The 21,186-nt window shown below is 34.0% G+C and overlaps 1 protein-coding gene across 5 annotated transcripts in view; it reads right to left on the reverse strand.

Annotated features, from left to right (window-relative positions):
• LOC106647058 (uncharacterized) overlaps positions 1-21,186 on the reverse strand; it is a 215,079-nt gene that overhangs the window by 161,237 nt on the left and 32,656 nt on the right. For 2 of the 5 annotated variants that reach the window (XM_089590035.1, XM_089590033.1), the window contains exon 2: positions 9,461-10,838. In XM_089590035.1, the coding sequence (XP_089446161.1) occupies positions 9,461-10,590 (1,130 nt within the window). In that variant the 5' untranslated portion in view covers positions 10,591-10,838. The remainder of the gene's footprint in view (positions 1-9,460; positions 10,839-21,186) is intronic. The other 3 variants (XM_089590034.1, XM_089590037.1, XM_089590036.1) reach the window with 3 other exon arrangements.

The raw sequence follows: 21,186 nt of genomic DNA on the forward strand, positions 1-21,186 counted from the left end.
GATTTAATTATTATTTTTTTATGTATAGGTAAAATTTATTAATTAATAATACATATCATGAATGTATATCGTGTTCATCTATTGTACCAATTTTAGCATTAATTTAGAACAAAATAGAAATGGACGTAAGTCTTCGTGGTTTCATCAGGCTTTATAAGATGACTCATAAAGTGATGCGAAACTTTCATTGTTTATATTAATGATAGTCTAAATTTAACTTAAGTTTATGTAAGGAGCGGCGTTGGCTCAGTGGTAAGCGTGCTTGCTACTGATACAACGCTGTTCTAGGGGTCGTGGGTTCGATTCCCGGTGAGTGCAGATTTTTTCAAAAAACTGTTTTCACCGGAAAAAGTTCCTATGTAACCCCGGCTGTTTCGGGGCGGGTTTTTCCGTGGAATTTTCCTTCAGAGTAATTCCAGGGTTTTTTCCTTGCTCCACAGGTCTTCGGGCCTGGGTGAATGCGAAACAGTGTTAGGGCCTAATAGGTAGGGATTAGCCGGCCCGATGCCAGGCAGGGATCGCCGGCCTTACCGGCGAGGAGTGGCCCCTGAAACATGGGGCTTCTCCGGGGATGCTAATTAGCCTGGATCCGATGCTTCGGACCCAGGCTACACAGTGGCGAGTTGACCCGATGCACTTCCCCCCGGTGCAGAGAGTGTCAGCTTAACTGACAAGGTGTGTTACACCGGAGATACTTCCACTGTGCCCATGGTATGATTTGTATGGTATAAATTAAAAAGAGAGGATTTAATGGGTGTGGCAATACACCCCCACACATAGGTGGTGAGTGGGTAGCCCCGGCGACTGGGCCAATAGGCTGTCGCGGTAACCCGATATAAAAAAAAAAAAAAAAAAAAAAAAAAAACTTAAGTTTATGTACGTAAAAAAAAGAATTGTGTAATAAAGGACCATATAAGTGATGATGATATTATTATTATGCGCACCAATATATGTGTATATATGATTTGGTTTCAAAATATTGTTAACTCTATATAAATTGGTTTTCAAACGAACTTAGTTGTATAAATAATGATGTTTTGCGCAACAACCTCCTATAAATCAATTTATGACTTTAAATTTCTTCTAGACGATGAAATAAATCATGGCAATAAGACAGTTTTGTCCAAAGATAGGTAAAAACGGTATGATCACGGTCAGGTTCCAAAAAAGTGGTGTGGGGAGGTGGTAGGGGCCATGAAAAAATTCGTGGGGGTCAGTGGGAGGGCCATAGGGGGTAGGTGTAGGAATTGTGCGGGGGGTCGGTGGGGGGTTTCGAGAAAAACTTCGATATGTCAAAATAAGCAAGAAAATAACGAATTTTTTCCTTATTTTGTGGGGGGTTGGTTGGGGGCGGTGGGGGCAAATGGGGGGCGGTGGGGGGTTTGTGTGGAATGCCCCACTGAGTTAACTATATAATATGGGAAGATACATATATATATATGTGTGTGTGTGTGTGTGTGTGTGTGTGTGTGTGTGTGTGTGTGTGTTTATAAATAGTGACTTATGTAGAAAATCACCTGTATGTAAGGGTTATTTTGAGGACAAAAGTGGAATTATGTGGGCATCTGCAAAATTTCACCATGTTTTTAATATATATGTTAGTAGCACGTAACGTTCGCAAAAGTAACTATTAATAAGCATATATATATGTATTCCTGTTCCTATTTAACATGGTGATTCTCGAGGGTCATTTCATACACCCCTCCTTCCCCACTGCTCCACTTCACCACTTCTTGGCCCCCATCAACCGCCCTGTAAATAAGGTAAAATTACAACAGTTTCTGCGTGATTTTTATGGGGTAAAATCATTAGTTAGCACCCTTTAACCACCCCCGAAACCCTTTCCAGCTTACCCACTAAATTTTGATTAGCCCCCCCCTCAGCCCCTCCACTGCCCCTCAGCACCATCTCTGAATAAGAAAAAATTCTATCAGTTTAACTATATTTTTATTGGGTTAAATTTTTGTTTAGTCGCCATCCACCCCCCCTACCTTCCCTCATAATTTGATAACTCAATAAGCGGATAAACCTTGAAGCCTTCCTTACAATTCAAAAGATCACCATTCAGCCTTCTATCAGCAGCGTCTCTCAATTAAGTAAAATTAAATTAGTAATTATGTCATTTTTAGTTTGATTACATTTTGCACTTTCACTCTCAGACCTCCTTACACTTTTTAAGAAAATCTTTCAGCCCTCTAACAATTTCTAAACAGCTACTTTTCACTACTTCTTAGCTCCACGTTATCATCTTTTGTTCGAATGTAATAATTATTTGTGCTGTATCATTTGTTAGCACATTTTTAAACTGTCAGTTTTTACCTATTTTTATTGGAATTAATTTTTGTTTTGTCTCTTTTTACCCCCTCTCATAACTTTCTAACCCAACAAGTGGATAATCTAACACAATTTTGAAGAACTCTGTCTAGTCACCCTTCAGCCACTTCTCTAAATAAGGTAAAATTACATCGGTTTTCATGTCATTTCTAGTTATATGACTATTTCCACTTTTTGTATTAGCTCTTTTTACAGTTTTTAAAATAGAACCTGATTTCTAGCACATAAGCACACATATACACCACCTTTGAGGTAGTGCTATGGTGCGCTAATGTTTTTTTCCTCAAACTGTCTAAAAACTTATAAATTGCATTATTGAATATGTATAAGAACATATCATTATATTTTTCTATTTAGTCAATAACCACAAATAATCTTAAAGACTATTTGAACTGTGGATCTTGCTTGTAGCCCTTATCACTACAAAATGACAGAAATCATGTTTAATGAAATATGTCAAATGATGCGTATCGTTATGAAAAAATATTTAAATAATAACTCCATGAATTTAATACATTTATTCATTATTTAAATGAACTGTTCAAGATTATTTTAGTCAATTTTATACTTTTGCTTATAGAAATTAAATTGTTTTTTGTCTACTATAGAATAGTTACCGTAAAAAATTTTTTTCTAAACATTTTCTATTTTTGAATTATTATCACGTTCTATTAGAATATAAATTTCATTTTCATTTTTTCATCCTAGTAAAGTGACGTATAATTGAACATGCAAAAACAGCGGTTTTTTAAAAATATAATCCAATATTATTAATACTTTGACCTTGAGATCTATTAATACTCATTGAAAACGGTAAGACTAAAGGAAATTGTTTTCTGTATAAATTGAAAAGCAATGATGATGAATTTTCTGTATTAAGAGTTATTTTTGGTATAAAAACTCTGTCGAATTTATTCTCGAGTTATAATTTTTGTTTTAATATTGTATTCAAGTAATTCTGTTGTTCGTTATCTTGTACCATTACATCAGCCATCAATTGTGCGCAAATTTTGTATTAACATAACAATTTTTCACATTTTTAAATTAAACTTATGCGGTGGTAAACCTTCACAAATATTGTTTACGAAAAATTGGAAAGTTAATATAAATATCATGATTAGATTTAATAACACTTGATGATCTATGCTGTAAGATGTTTTATTTCTTTACTTACATGATTTAGAATTTTATTATTCAAAAAGTAAGTATATTCGTTATGAGAAGTAAGTATAACGCTATTTATTGAAAAGTTAATATTTTTACTAAAAGTATCGGAACTAACATCAGTTGTTTCCATATATTTGGTGCTTGAAACGATTCAATTTTTCTTCTTCTCCAATATCTAATAACAATCTTCATAATGTTTTGTCAATTGAACGAATACAGATGATATGAAGTTTCAGAACACGAAAAAAGAATTAAAGACATGATGATTTAATTTTTTTTTTGTATAATTATGCTTCTATTACTATTTTTTTAAACTGGAAGAATCTGTCTCAAGTTGCCTCCTAAAACCATTAATTTATTACCAAAACGGATATTTATGTAACATAAATCATGTAATGTTCTTTCATCTATTTCTAAAGCTTTCTTGGGATTATAGAAACCTTATCTCATATAATTTAATCTACTCCTTTCAATTTTTTCCAGATTCAAATTTTAAGGACGAACTTTCTACATTGTTTACGTCTCATGGTAAACGAAATGTTTTATGACTGGTCATTCCTTTTGGAAGTAATATTGATGCTATACCAGTCAATGCCATAGATAAAATTTGTTTTCCACGAGGAATGAAATATTAAATTAACGTTTTACATGGAAATGTTTTTGCTAAACCTTCTAGGCCATTAATAGAAAAAATTTTATCTGTTTGTTCTCATACAGTTTTGAAAATCGTGATTTACGATCAGAGAGATTCATTACGGTCAGAGAGTTTAACTACCATTTTTTAATTTTTATTACTGCTCTGAATAATCTTATTTGTACTTAATATAAAACCTAATAAGAATCCTATATTAGGATGTCAAAGTAAAGTAAAAATAACGTGTCTAGGGCCAATCTAAAGTTCAGCTAAGCTTTTCGATCGGGCTTGTTTGCTAAGTTTTATATATATATATATATATATATATATATATATATATATATATATATATATATATTCATTAAAAAAAATAAAAAGTTTAACTTTGTTGTTAAGGTCAGAGTCAAAACTCATACTCTGGTAAGGTATATATGTATGTCAAACTCACCAACACAAACACCAAGCTTATTGTCATCATCAAAGCTTAGCGTGGCTGATCACATGAAAATGTTAAATGAGCTGTTACCTAAAAAATCAGTTAATTATAACCTAAATACACTTTTGTTTAAAAGATACGAATTATCACTAAGGGTGCATATTTATTAAAAAGGCTAAGAGGTGCTCTGATTTTTAAACAATATGGATATCATTGTCAAGTATGCCCAGCAAAACATTATTCAAAACATAGCTAAAGAAAAAGCATGGATGCGAGACAGAAAATAGATTTTTTTTAAATAACAAATTTTCGTTTTTATTAAAAAAAAGGTGATGTCCGTTGACGACCAAAGTTATTTTTTAAATTTATTTGATTTCAGTTCAAACTACTATCTTTACTTTTCCTTTGGTGCGATCGTGACCATTCTTTGTATTAACATATGTACTACACGAACAATCATACCTACATTACCATCTTGCGATTGTATTTTTTGTTTTGTAATAAATTTCTAAAAACACTTACTTATTAGTTATCAAATTGTTTAGGAAGGCTAGGCGTAGCCACAAAATATTGTAAAAATTTAATTTTTATTTCTTTTCTTTCCTTCAACCTAATATTGTTATGCGGTTATCGATATGCATTCCAACCATATTTAAATCCTCAGTAGATAGAGGAGCTGTGTAATGTTACAAAAAAATTTTGAATAATGTAATATTCAAATATATTACCTAACTTTTATCTTGGAGAAAGATTTTTACATCCATGAAAAACGTAGAATGATTTCTGTAAGCTCATATTTTGATTTCCGAGATAAGCATCATACAATTACGTAAGGGTTCTTGACGATATCCTATAGGAACATTCTAGTGAAAAGTGTATTTCAATGATTGAGTTTATATACTTGTTACTACTGAATTTAAAACATTTTTTTTAGAAATAAATATTTTCACCCTACAATGTTTTTGCGATTGATAATTATTTGTTACTGTGACATGGTATGATTGTTGACCTTAATTGAAGCAAAATGGAAATATCATAATTCGATAAAATAAGCAGTCTTTTTGATTCACAATCCACAGTAATTTTCATGTCCATCACTTTGAGGGATCTATGTGTAATTCCGCGTACAAATCCACTCTGATTTTTTCGTGAAAGTCTGTATGGTTATCTACGTTCAAATATACAGTAATCTCTACTTATAAATCAACGTAGAATCGGATTCCTAATTCCTTGTCAATTTCTGTGCAACCTGTGGTTATTTTTACAAAGAAACTTACGTGGAATTCTACGTACAAATATATTAAAATCCGTGCGAAATCTATCAGAATTTACGTGGATTTTTACGTGTATATTTAGTGGCGTACTATCAATAGTGTAAGGTGCATAAATAAATTTTAAGCTGTTATGTTAAACAAATTAATTTTAATGGACCTATGAGACCTATGTTTAATGGACCTATGAGACCTATGTTTCATACGTATAGTGAGTCACCTGATAGGCCTATGAAACTAGGATTTACAGGTATTGTGAGTCTGGTGATTTTCTCAAAGTCTTAATGACCTACACAAAATTTTAGAAAATTTTATTCTTTATAATTTTGTACAAGTAACAATGCCAAGCATCGATGCTCAATGGTTTTTTTTTGTTTTTAGTAAATCTTATGAAACTTGTTAATGGATCTGTGTTTATTAATATGTGATTTATTAAGTCAATATTAATCTTTTTACGGTCGCACATTCTGCTATTTTTGTTCGTTGCCATTTTAATATTTTATTATTTGCTTCTAGTGATTTCTTTGACTACTAGCCTATAGGAACATTAAGTGTTATATAATTTCGGGCCCGTGTAAAAGAAGCTTGTGAACAGAGCGCGGTATACTATACCATGGATATATCTGTACTTATATATCTGCTGTCCCAAGTGCGTTTTCTTTAAATAGAAAATAGTCTATATTCTCTCGACATGTTATTGCTTGAAGAATATTGTGGAATCGCTGTAATAATTCCCTAATAAATTTTGTAATTTTTGCAATATCTTCAGCTTTTTTTAAAAAAATCTCGCGCCACATTTTCCGTAGTGCTTGTTTCTGCACTAACTAACTTGTTCTGATTTTGCCTAATTCTTTCTGAACTAATTTTTTTCATTGAAAAAAAAAATTTTTTATTAACATAGGAGGGTGCACACAGTTTTTGGAACTCCATATTGTAGAAGAAATGGAGTATGTATTATATACTGCAAATCCAGCAGTGTAACGAGGACAATCCAAATTTGTAATACTCTGCCCTACACTCAAGGATTCTCACGTGATTAAGATCATTAACTGACTTGTTACTAACACCATAGATGTTACAGCGATTAGATGCCATTTAATCACAAAAACATGACACATTTTGCCATCTATCATCGTGCATTTTACTGCTTATTTTTTCCTTTCTAGGAGCTCTCAAAAGTGACTGCCAAGCTTGCGGAAACTTTAAATTGTCTACATGGCGCAAGACGAAAAACCCAGATATCTCAACAGAATTTCATACAAAATAAATTAATAAATTAACCCTAAACTAATTAACCCAATAACCTAACGGTGCTAACTAGACGCTTTATTAACAAATAAACCACCAATGACCACACAATTCTGAGCGCTTGCTAGTTGCTACGTAAATTAATAAAATAAATAAAATAATAACACTAGCACCAATCACCACTCAACTCGGGGCGCTTACTAGTCATTTAGTTAATTGATTAATTAAGTTAGATAATACATCATCACAATTCACCACACAACTCAAAGTGCTTACATGTCGCTCCATTTATTGATAAAATGAATAAAATAATTACACAAGCGCCAATTACCACACAACCAGGGGCGCTTGATAGTCGCCAGTTGGCACCCAATAATAATTGAAGCAAGCTGTAAGCGCCCCGGGTTTGGAAGTGATTGGTGCTTGGGTTATGATTAAATTATTTTAATCAATTAACGAAGTGACCAGTAAGCACCCTGAACCGTGTGGTGATCGGTGCTTGCGTTATTATTTTGTTCATTTTATTAATAAATAAAACAACCAGTGAGCGCTTACAGTTGCGTAGTGATTGGCACTGGTGTTATTATTTTATTTATTTTATTAATTAACAAAGCGATCATGACGCGCTTTGGTTTATGTAGTGATTTGTGCTTTCGTTATTATCTAATTTATTAAGTCCATTAACTAAGCGACTAGTAAGCGCATCAGATTGTGTGTTGATTAGTGCCTGCGTTATTATTTAAACTATTCAATCCATTTAGAAAGTGACCAGTAAGCGCCCCGGGTTCTGTGGTAATTTGTGCTTGCGTTATTATAAAATTTATTTAATCAATCAACTAATTGACCAGTAAGCACCCAAAGTTGTGTTGATTGGCGCTGGTGTTATTATTTCATTTATTTTGTTCATTTAGGCAGCGACCAGCAAGCGCTCAGAATTGTATGGTGATTGGTGCTTGTTTTATTATTTAATTCAATTTATTTATTAACAAAGTGACTAGTTAGCGCCGTCAGGTTATTGGGTTAAATAGTTTGGGGTTAATTTATCAATTTTTTTGTACGAAATTCTGTTGGGTTATCTGGATTTTTGCGTCTTGCGCAATACAGTCAATTTGAAGTTCCTGCAAGCTTGGCAGTCACTTTTGAGAGCTCCTACTCAGTGCGCATGCGCATCGTTGCATGTTTGTTTGTTCGTTCGTTCGTTCTTACGCTTGTGCTTTAATAGCCCTCCTGGAACACGGACTGATCACTTTGCTTCTGCCTTGCGCAGCGAGTCCGACCCTTTACTCATGAGCTTAGATTTTTAAAGCGTTGTGGATATATTTAACGTTTAATAAATTTATATATACGTATACTTACTCAAAGTTTGTAGTATTTATCATTTTATCTTGGTTACAATAAAACATAGCAATAGGTGAGACGGCGACGAGGCTTATACTGTTTTCTAGCTTTTTCTCTCCATTGCTTACTTTCTTGGATCATTTGGATAATGAGTCAGCCTGCGGGGTATTGCGAAGCGGGGTTAATCCTTAAGGTAGGGAATGGATGGCTAGGTAGGGTGGATTAGCGGATTTTCATGCAATACGAATTGGAACTATTCCAAGACATTCAGAAACTGTCGCACTCAGAAGTGTTAGAAGAGAGTTACTTTTTTTACATATTTATTAAAAGGCATAAAATCTACCCGAGATGTAATGTACTACCTATCAGAGGCAGTGCAAACCTGCCTGTTTACGACATGCTATTAGTATTGTATCTCGTACTACTGGCTGGGGCAATTTTAAATTAAGCTTAATACTCACGAGTTTCTTATACGACTCCTTTCCCTTGAAAAGGTACCTCCATATTAACCCTTATATGGGTATGAATTATCACGTCATCAATCTTCTTAAATATACATACATATAATAATAATTAAAAATTTTGACCTTGTTTGGATTTTTCATGACTCTTAAGTAGTTAACGACAGTACAACAACAAATGAATCTTAAAAACTTCGCAAGAAATAAAGAAATTTTGAATCGCTAAATTAACGTGCAGATGTCAAGTGTTTAACGACTCGATACGGGGACAAATGACTCTTATGACTTTTGCAAGATACTAAGAAATTTTGACTGACTACAGTACTATGCAAATTTGTAACTAAACGCCTAGTTTTATAACTTTTTATCAGTCTGCTATGATTTTACTTTTTTTACTTGACCGATAATATCATGAAGTTTTTATATCAATGATATGTTACAGTTGCTTGTAAAATATTGGATTGGCAAAATGTTTTAAGCTACTACATAATGAGAATTGATGGTTACTTAAACTTATTGCAGTTCAGTGCATACTATTAGTTTTTAAATTATAATTTGTTCAAAAGCATACCTGAGATATGTACTGCTTTTACTCCAACTTCGATTTTGTACATCCATCAAGTTTCTTAATGGTGAGCGGGACAAACTGCGAGATGCTTTAGATGAAGATATACTTCGACTTCTAATGTTGCAATTACATAAAAGTTTTTCATGATTATTATCGGTACACTGTTCAATTCCTTGCGATGGTGTTACAGAAATGATCTGTGTGTTCGAAGCATAAAGCGACTCCATAAGCAACTGACCATTTTCCGGATTTACTTTCTCATTTTTCATCGTTATACAAACTTCTTTGTTTACAGTTAAATTAGTGAATGAACTGCATTTGTGCGGAAGTATTGTTTTGAAAGATATCGTTGACTCAGTATTAGAACATGCCCAAGATTTTGATACTGGTTGATTTAATGAAGATAAAATGTTTGAAGAAACCAAAATTTTTTTTGTACGATCAGCATTTTTACTTGAAGCATTCGGTGTAATATTAAAGAAACTTTTGTTACCAGAGCTATCCATCAAAGCATCATTTAAATCTTGTTTGTCAAGTTTGAACTTTTTGTCTGTTGAACATTGTATACCATTAATATTTTTTGATTTAGATACACTGTCTGTTTTTATAGTTAAATTTGAAAAATAACCTTTTAGTACTGGAAATGATGTTGGAGGAGTATTGCTTCCAGTATTTGTCTGATCCGTAACATTATTCGAGAAGAATGGTGTATTTTTAGGATATGGGGGAGATTCTTTACACGACTTTTTCAAGTCATCGTTACTACTAAAGAAATGTTGAACATTCTTTTCGTATGAATTTCTGTAACATTCTGCAGAAACTCTTTTTTTTTTTAATTTGATGTTATTTGGTTCCAGATAGGAATAATTATGATTATTCAATTTACTTTCTAGAAAAAAACTACTTTCATAGTTTAACTTTAATAAAATGTTTGTGGTATGTGTAGAGAAAGGATAGTTTTTTAGCATGTGTTTTAATTTAGATTTGACTAAGACATCTTCTTGTAAAATTTTTTTCAACTCACGTAATACTTTATAGCAACGCTTATTATACTCCTGAACATACGTACAGTCAAGAGTTGAATTCATGAGATGATACTTTGATCCATCCAGAGGGGTTACTTGTGTGTCCATTAGGGTAGCGCTCACCTCACTCGTACGTCTATAGTTTTCGCCACATAAAATTATAAAACTATATTTGTAATGTATTTCCTTCAAAAAAACATTTGTATATGAGATATAAACAAACCCTCACAGTCACTTTAGCAAGATTCTATTATTGAAACAATTTTATTCTGAAAAAATTATTTTCTTAAAACTTTTTTTCTTGACGTTTATTTTCAGATCAGCAGAAAACTTTTCATGATAAGGTTATCTGAAAGCTGGAATAACAATTTACATTTAATGTAACTTAAAATCTATGCTATACAATTTCATTTATCAATATAGAATATCAATTATTATTTAATAACTAAGCGACTCGACAGTATGATGTGAGTAATCATATCAAAAGAATATTCGCTATGTGATAGCAATACATGAGACCATACATTTTTATGTAGTTTTGTAAAATCAAACAGAATTATAAGCTAATACACCACTACATTTTAAGCATATTGTACAACTTTTCTCAGACTTACTATCGCTTTTTTCCAGCGAAAACAACGATTCCCGTTAAAAACTGTCTAATAAAAATAAATGGGACTAGAAGAAAAAGAGACCTGCTCTAACAACGGCTTATTGGGTTTTAACACAAATAAAAGGTATTTTATGCAGACATTCTGGAAAATAAAAAAGTGACCACGATAATTAGAAATACAATATTGTATTTACAAGGACAGTGCGTTACAGGGCAAGACTTTCCGATGCTGTTAGTATGAAATAAAAGATACGTTAAGTCTGCATGTTTCATGTTTAACACACGCAGACACACACACATACATACTTATGTATTCATGCATATACACACACATGTACGTACTAGAGATATATTTTTTAAGTCAAAATAACATAACATTAGTTTTAAATGATCTAGATTAGTCATGGTTTTTAAAGTCTACAATCTGATTGTTATAAATTACATGTAGACTGACACAACAAGTATTGCAGTAAATAGCTACCAAACAATTGGTTAGTCTAGGTGTCTTTTTATTGTAGATTTTTTGTAAGTAATTTTAAAAAAATCAACTCTGAGGGTTTGTCTCCCAAAACAAATCTTAGTATCAGTTCCAGCTACTAATGGTCTTCCATCCTTATTTGATTTGCAGAGACAACAACTAAAGTATTCCATTGTAATAAAGCTGTTCTAGTACTAGTGTCATTAATGAAGGCATTTTACAAGTGGTAAGGAAAAAATAAAGCTCAAGAAGAAAGCCAACACTACCTTTCTTAAATCAACACGGTTTAGAATAACTTTCATATTATATTAATATTATATCAAAATTTTGCCATAGTATCTTGTCATTTACATATCTTTGTCATAATTTAACGCTTTTTTCGTAGTCTTTGCTATTCAAATAAAGATGTTAGACCACTAGTGGCTAGAACTCATAAAAGATCCCTTACATTAGAGAAATCTAATTAGCAGAATCTGTAAAAATGGTAAAAAAAAAATCTACAATAGAAACAAACATAGACTCACAAGTTGTATAGAAACTAGTTACTACAAGACTTGTCGTTCTAGTCAACAAGTCATTTATAATGTAGACTTGAGAAATTAAACAGGTCGACGTAATGTACGTCATAATATTTAAATACGTCTAAATTAAAAGTGACTTATCAAATAAAATAAGTATTGTACTAAGCAGTTTCCACCTCCGTGGTAAAATTTTTATTGTAGATTTGTTATGACCACTTTTAAATATTCTGCTTTTCAAATTTGACTCCTAAAAAACATTGTTAGCAATTCCAGTCACAGATAATCGAATGTCCCCTGCAAAGACTAGTACCAACGCATTAAAATTAATTGAATAGCAAAATACTGTAAAAAAAAAAAAACATTATTAATTTCATAAAAAGTAATTTTGAACTTTCTTGATTTAATAAAAGTATCAGAGCTGCTAAGTTTCGATGTATCCTTACTATTTCTAAAATGCTTTTATAAATGAATCTAGTATTGGAACAGCTTTATTACAATTAAACAGTTTACGCATTTCTCTGCAAATAAGATGCGGATATTAGGCTACTTAGTGGCTACAAATGCTTAAACTATTCTTTTTGGGAGAAAAACCTAAAAAGTAAAATGTTTAAAAGCACTCGTGACACATCTCCAAAAAAGATACATCAAATTATACATTGTTTGATAACTTATTACCACAGCACTGTTCGTTTTAGACGGTAGTTCATGTGTTCGCTTCGTACAGTAATTTAAAACAGCGCCATCTGCATCAGAAAATAGTCGATACTAATTAACAGTAAGACATGATCTCTAAAAGACTATCACCTTTAATCATTTTGTTCTTTAAATTAAACGTATCTTTAATAGCTAAAAATGTTTTTAAAACGAAGTTATTTATCGAGGGTTACGATGAGATTTATACTCCCCGTGTATTTCCTGTGTATAAGGACGGTTGGGAACGAGGATCTATCAGCCAGAAAGTGTAAGAAAAAACGCGTACACTCTCATTATCGCTGGCTAGGAAAAAAAAAAAAAAAAAAAAAATAAAAGAAAATTTGATATTACGAATTAAATGCAAAAACAATTTTTTACAAACAAATGTTAGTTAAGGAGGTTTGGGAGAAAATTTCAAAATGGAGAAACGCACCAAAAAAAACGTATTTTATATTTGAGCATATTCAGAGTGCACATAAATTTTTTCAGATTTTTCCACACAGAAAATTTTCAAGAAACAAATTATGAAATATTGACAGTTTACCACGGTCTTTTATGAGAGAGCGAGGTTAGGTTTATCCTTTAATTGAAATTAAGGAGTATTCTAAATGTGTTGGAATAAAAAAAAACGTTTTGATGGATACCTTCGTACAAAAGAAAGATGCTCGATAAAAAAAATCAAGTCGTGCCAGGCATTTTTAAACAAAATAAGCAGTACAGTCATACAGTTTCAAGTTTGTAGAGTGCAAGAGGAGGTGCGTGAGAAAGGGTAGTCAGCTTCGCGAGCAGGGGGGACTCCCCGTTCCTCGCTTCTCTGAATGATACTCCAAAACCTCCTTAAATGAATGGGAGCACTTTTTTGGTCGACATCTATACACACGACCCTCACACTCATCCAAGCTCAGGCGCCACAATCACACAACCAGTAGGAAATTAGTGACAAATTTAAATATTAAAATTAATGAAACAAATAGACAGAGGAAGCGTGTCCGCGCATATTCCTATTGCCGTGTCGTAGTGTGTTACTGTATGCAGTGTCCTTGTATACAATGCACACTTGCACGTATGTATGTGAGTGTAACTTGTTCACAGAATTACGGACGCAACCATGAAAATGTGCATGTATAATAAGTGTGTGTGTTAGTTTCTACTTTTACAGTCCAAGTGTGTACATGTTTGCCTGCACGCATATGTATAGAATATGGTAGTTAATATTTATACTATATACACTAGTAAATTTTGATATTTTGATAAAGAACATTAACAAATAATTTTCGCATGTATGGCAGATCGATGCAGATAGCCAGTATTGATTAAACTGGTATTTATAATATAGTATAACCGCCAAATATTACAAAATAAGCAATATCTCTAAAAGGAAGCAAGATGGAGCAGAAATAAAGAGTTTTACGGAATTTTCTAAAGGGATTTAAAATATCGTGGCGCACAAAAACGAAGGTGTTGAGTTATGAAACAAGATAACCTCAATTTTTGATGTTTTCAATGTACCTTTTCGTAATGAAGAGGGAAAATCATAGAAAAAGTCATATTACGTTTAGTACTGAATAATTATAATGCAGAAATGATTTTTTATGGTCATGCGTGCACACAACCTTCAAATATTCGAAATATGCCACATTTTTAAGACGAAGCAAAATATAGAAAAGGTAACAAGTTTTATAGGTTTCCTAAGGGGGAAAAAACCATCATGGCACGTAAAAAGAAAGGTGCTAAGTTATGTGAAGACATAACCTTTAATTTCAGTATTTTTAATATTTTTCTCTAAAATCAAGGTGTCAAATAAATTTGTGGAATAATTATAGCATGTTTGCAAAATTATTACTAATATTTAGGATATATTTCTCGTTCTTTGCCTAACAATAACCTTATAATCATCTTAAAAAGTTTTTGAGCCTTTTATACATGACGAATGTACAAGGAAGATATAAATCGTAACCCACGAAAATGAAAAAAACATATTGACCTTACATCTGTTTACGAACCTCCTACTTTACAGTATACATGTGATTTCTACATAGATGCGAGAACTTCGTTCTTACCAGGGTCTCCGAGTCCCATACTCTGCTTTATTAATTATCTATCTGTCTATCTTTCTATGTATTTTTCTTAAGTGAGCTGCTTAAGTCTAACGCAAGTCCCATTCAAGTCCTACGTAAGTATTGCTTAAGGCCTGTGCAAGACTAATTCAGTACCGCTCGATCTGAACATTCGAAGTATAAACACCTAAGTAACCAAGTAAAGCTTCAGATGCGTTGTACAATATCCTCCTTATATGCAGCGGAGCCAGCCAATTTTAAAAGTTCAGTATAAATTTAAAGGTGTATCAGTGAGGGTGTTTCTCTGAGACCATCCATACCCACTAACCCCCCCCCCATGCCGCGTGGCTTAAGTTCCACCCCGGAACCGCGTTAGCATTACTTCGGGGTGGAGCCACCAGGGAGACCATCGCGTCTCACAGCATTAATAAGCTAACTCGCCACCACTTGCTAGAGGTACCAATCCTCTCGAGTCCTTAAAAGGACTCGGGATCCCTAAAGATTGGCACCCGTTCTCTAGCTCTACAACATTTGATGCTTTCTTATGCTGCTGTCTACAGGGCAGCCTCAGCATCCCACGCGGCGGCTTTCTACTCTTTCTTCTTGAGACGGACCAATGACCCGACGCAACCATTCACCGCCCTTCATCCCTCTTCGGTGCGAAGTATCTCAGATACGATGTTTTCGGGAGTGGATGTCACGCCAAGCCTGTCCACCAGTTGCTGGCGCTCACGGTGCCATCTCTCGCACACGAAAAACGGGGCAGTAGGCACATCTGGGGGATGCTTTCACCGCCACGCGGTGGAGATAGGAATCGAACTGACCCTGCCCAGAGAGGAACTAAGTGAGGTCATAATTTACCTCTCCGTGCCGTCTCTACACTCATGGTCGCAAGTTCGGGATCAGCCAGTGCTTTCATCTACCAACACTAGCACGATCCCAATCCTGTTGCCACGTCGTCAACGTTTTTTCCCGTCTGTCTCCATCGCTTTCGCCATCGGAGCCCAGGAGTTTCCTTCACCGCTCCAGTGCAAGCAACACGACGGGAATCGTTCGTGCTATCACCATAACAGCAGCAGAGGAAACCGTGCGGTAGGTGCAAGCGATCCCTAGAGATCCGATGCGCTGCACCGAAATAAGACGCTTTTGAACGTCTCGTCTCGCGACCGCATCTGCCCACACCTCCACGCCGTACAGGAGTATCGAGTTAGAGACCGACGCCAGAAGCCACCTTTGGGCTTCCCACGGGCCCCCAACATTCTGCATTAAACGTGTAAGCGCTCCCGCAACCTTGGCGGCTTTGTCGTCTGCTCTCTTGATGTGCTCCTAGAAGGTGAGCCGTGAGTCGACCCACACCCCCAGGTAGCGCACAACCGGGCTTGCGCAGATTGCCTCACCCACAACGTTCAGGCGAAAATCCCCCCCCGAACCACCCTTGCCTAGTAAGGACAACCATCTCCGTCTTGTCGATCGCAAGTTCAAAACCGTGATCCCGTAGCCACTCCAACACTATCGCGACCACCCACCGAATTTTGCGCTCGGCCTCCTCTCGCGATCTCGCTGTGACGTGCTGTGCTATGTCATCAGAAAAATATGTCAGCTTGACCCCCGGAAGCATTTCAAGGCGCAGAAGTTTATCATAGACTAGGTTCCATAAGTCAGGGCCGAGGGCGGAGCCCTGTGCGACTCCCGACATCAGGCGCCTCTCTCTTAGTCCATCCTTCGTGTCGTACCGGAGTACACGATCTTGGAGATAGCTATCCAGTATCTTTCCAAGGTAGTCCGGTACATTCTGGCGCCTTAAAGCTCTCATCCTATCAGACCATTTGGCCGAGTTGAAGGCGTTTCTAACATCAAGAGTCACCAAGACACAAGAGCTTCTCGTCTTATGTGAGGGTTTCCATGCCTCCTTCACCGACTCAAGGACCTCAGCAACAGCCATGACCGTCAATCGTCCTCCTCAAAACCCGTACTGATTGTCCGAGAGACTGACTTCCCCTCTTAGACGAGTTCGTATCAGCCTCTCGAAGATTTTTCCGGCATTATCTAGCATGCACAAAGGTCGTAGCGACGACGGGACCAAGGGGGGCGCACAGTGGGATAAACTGATATTTTTCGTTTCAAAACTATGTAAACTTCCTTAGAAGAAATATTTTTTTATAAAGGTTTTTAGATCTTATAGGTATGACAAGGAACAACAGAAAATTAAGGAGAAATGTAAAAAATGAGATCCTAACCTACAAATTTTAGATTATTCCAGACATTTTTCAGTTTAATTTTTTTTTTTCTTTTTCTGTTGCAAACTAAGTTTTAAGGAGCTGGTATTATACCTTGATACTTATTTTACATATATTCTTCATTCTTTTAAATAAGGTATCAAAATTGCGTCTCAGAAGTGACTTTTTTGTCAAAATCAAGCATAGTTCTGAAAAAAAAATTATTTTCTTCAGAAAGTTTTCAGAAGTGTAAGTGTTATGGCTGGAAGTGATAAATAACTGATGAATAATAAAAAAAAAAAAAAATTAACCTATATACTCATGTGGTATTTGGAAGTTTTTTTCGTGTTTTGAAAATTTTTTTTTGTTCTCTTTATTCATTCTCCTACTATTATATTTCTCAGGAATATAAAGTAGCTTGATCGAATTGGTGCCTTTGATAATTATAATCATATAATAATAGAAAAACGATAAATTGCGATGATGTCATAGATGCTTTTGAATTATTACGTGCTTGTTTCACTCTCAATCGAATTCCGTTTCCATGTCACTTATATCATCACCGTTCTTCCTGTAAATGTTTATAATTTTATGATTGACATCGGTTAATAACTACATAAATAATACTTTTACATGAAAATACTTTTCATGATTATTTTTGTTTATTTCTAACATAATTTCATTCTCCAATAACCTTGCAAAAATTAATTATATTATTTGATTTGGTTACATCCGCATAATAATCAGTCCATCTCACCATTACGAGTATTAAAATTCATTAAACAGAGTTATACTAAATTCTAAAATATTGCTTTAATACCATTGTAAAGAGACAAAACAGTCCATTTTTTAATTTACATTAGGTATTCAAAATAATATCCATATAAGATGTACTAAGTGGCAACATTTTATTGAAACGTATTCATCGCTTTTGTAATTAAAGTAATCAAGAAAGTATCATATAATTAACTACTCTACAATTTAAGACGTAATTTTAATCAAATGTAAGACATCATTAAAGTTTCGTGATGATGTACACAAATGTTTAAAAGTATTTTTAAGAAGCTGGTAGATGAATTGAAACTGTAAAAATTGTTTAGTTTAAATTCAATAATTAGTACAATTGAATCTAACTTTTGATTAAAAATAAAATACTTGTTTTGCTTAGTGAATATAACAAGTTTAAGATACTGCACATAGAATGACAAATTCATTATGTAATCTTTTTTTCCCCCAGCTTGTAATACAACTGTAATTAGAGATTCCGAAGTAATTGCTACATTTACATAGAGAAATAGGATATAATGATTTTTTAACAATGGTAATTTACAATATTATGCCTGCATTGATTTTTGAAATCTATTACTTGTTGACTGTCTCTAATTTTATTAAACATTACACTGAAATTAACAAGTTTAAAAAAAACTTTGTAGAGACTATATAAGTGCTTTTACTTACTGTGATTGCGTGAATCCACTTAAGTCTTGAACGTTTTAATGATTCGCCTTTAGCCGTTGCGTTTGTTTAATGTACTCTAATGAAATGATAAGGTCTGTCATATAAACTGCCCTATTAAAAACGTCCAGAATTCTAAGCTTCCTGCTTATTTGACGAGCGTGTGCAGTCCAATTTCTGCGATAACACTTGTGCCAGCTTTCACTACAAACTTTGGAAAAATATGCTAAGGATAAAGGGAACTTTTTCGCGATCTCACAACTATGAGCAAGCAACTGGTGTAATGTGGGGCTCATTTTCGCCCAGGGAAAACATTCGTAATACTTTCTATAAGTTTCAATACACAGTGTACTCATTTTGCTCAGAACTAGTGCGTGCGTGCTTGCTTTTAAATAATGATATTACGAGAAAAATATTTTTCACCACCGTTTCATCTAGTTCAAGAACTTCAGCAAATTTCTCTGGTTCCGCAAAGCATTTTTGAGCAACGTTACTGTTGGTAGTGGTACCATGCCCTTGAAGGACTGGGTCAACAAAGAAACATTGTAAATTTGAGTTTTCTAACACAGTTATTCATTAAAATATCCAATAGCAATCAATTTCGGACTTCATGTGGAAAACCCAATCGTATGTGCATGCTAACTCAATTACTTAAAACGATGGTATGTGTGTTTTTACATGAATATATATGAGTAAATGATAGTTATTTACATTAAAACGATTTGTTAAACTTGGAAGGTACAACCTTACGGACACATTAAATGCAACTGAGTGACAAACTCGTCCGATTGTTTGGATTTTTATTTACAATTAAAAATTGTATGGCGTCACTTAAGAAAAGTAATTAACCCTGCTGTGCAAGGTCTGGAAAAAGTAAAAATTTTTTTTGAAATTTCCAGTGCGATAACGTGGCCTTATTATTACAATTACGTCTTGCAATTTTCATTAGAAGGTAATATCTCGTATCCTTTTTTTAGTTACACACGAAAGATACACATTAACTACAGTCACTGCATGTGCTACATACTAACGAAAAGAAGAGTTTTTCAATTTATATTTTACCTTTAATATTAGCATTAATTGTCCATGTTTGCAAAGGAAGTCTGTATGATATATGGGTAAGATTTTCAAAAGCTTTTATTTCAGCATGTAGAAGACCAAGGCCAAGCTCCATAAATGATTCATCAATGGGATGAAAATCGGTTGATACATCTTTATCGAATTGAGAATAAGTGCAAAAGCAAATATTGCATCTACATGTAGCTTTGTTTCCTACGATTGCGTTTACATATTTTTCATCTAGTAATGTAACAAAAACTTTTAATGACACTTCTGCTTGTTGTCTATTATCTAACTGAAATGCATATGATGTAAGTGTGGATATTTTACGGTTTAAACGATTATACTCTGTAAGTATAGACTCCAGCGTTTCCTTCTTTAATGCAATTCGTACTGGTCTACAGAATCTATAACTCTGTGGGCTTGGATTCTTCCATGTGCAATTAGCTGTAACAAAATAATTTATTATTTATATTACCAAAATAATCTCTAAGATAATTCCTAAATTTTGTGCTGAGACAGTGGTTTTTATTGACCAAGTATCATAATGTATTAAGGACGCCCGATGATAAGACGTTGCTTTCACTCAGAATAGTATAAAACATATATTCGAAGAGATCAAATGACAAAGTGATAAGGCAGATAATAAGATACGAGTATAGTTTTGGAGACCTAAGAAATTTTTCTCGTATAAAAGTTTTTGCCTTGTTCAGGCAGATATTATTGATTATATAAAATTTACTACTTGTGTAGAAATATTTATATTCCCAACTAAAATTACTCTAAATAAGGCCTTCTTTAAATCATAAAATTTTTTATGACACAATTTTTACTGTGCAAACGATACAAACGATAAACAGTCAATTTGCTTACCATTAGATCTACTTTGTAGTTAAACAATGAGCATACTAGAAACAAACAAAGATTGCAGAGGATCTTGATTAGTTACATTTGAATCGGTATTGCTTTGCTGTGGGTTACAGTGACCAGCAGAGCTATCAAACTTAAGTGTCACAGTTGGCTGCAAGTGTTGTAAGTCCTGCTTGCTCCAAGAAGTTGCTACTGCAGAACATAGTTGTTGCGCTATTCCATTTAAAATATTCTGGAGAGAAACGCGAATTTCAACTTCCCTTTCAATCCCTGACTAGAGCTATATACGACTTCTAACTAAAATCATGTTCGCAGTTAAACGCAAGAGCCGATTAAGGAGAATGCCTGTATTCAGCAATTTCAGTACTTGGCTGTACAGTATGATCTCTAACTTCCATCTTTAACTTCCATTTCTTCTATATAGTAATCTGTTCTACTCATTTCTTTATGAGTATCATTTTTAGCAAGATGAATTTGGCATAACTTCACAGCTGATTTCAACAATTTGATATTATATTTGACATAATCTAACACTTCGTAGGCTCACCTATGTAAGGTGCTCGAACTGGTCTTTTCTGTTTCAATACGTAGTCGTCCTCCTTTACCAGTACCCTTCTTCACTGTAGGGGGACGTCCTTCTGAAACTTTTTTCTGTCTACTTTTTTGGTTAGTTGAGTAGCTTGGCATTATATTTGTAAAAGAGATTTGAAAGTTACTCTACAATTATTGACGTATATGAAAT

The sequence above is a fragment of the Copidosoma floridanum genome, unplaced genomic scaffold (assembly GCF_036245765.1).
Source record: "Copidosoma floridanum isolate Cflo_tuat_1 unplaced genomic scaffold, Cflo_Japanese_pri ptg000011l, whole genome shotgun sequence".
Lineage (NCBI taxonomy): Eukaryota > Metazoa > Arthropoda > Insecta > Hymenoptera > Encyrtidae > Copidosoma > Copidosoma floridanum.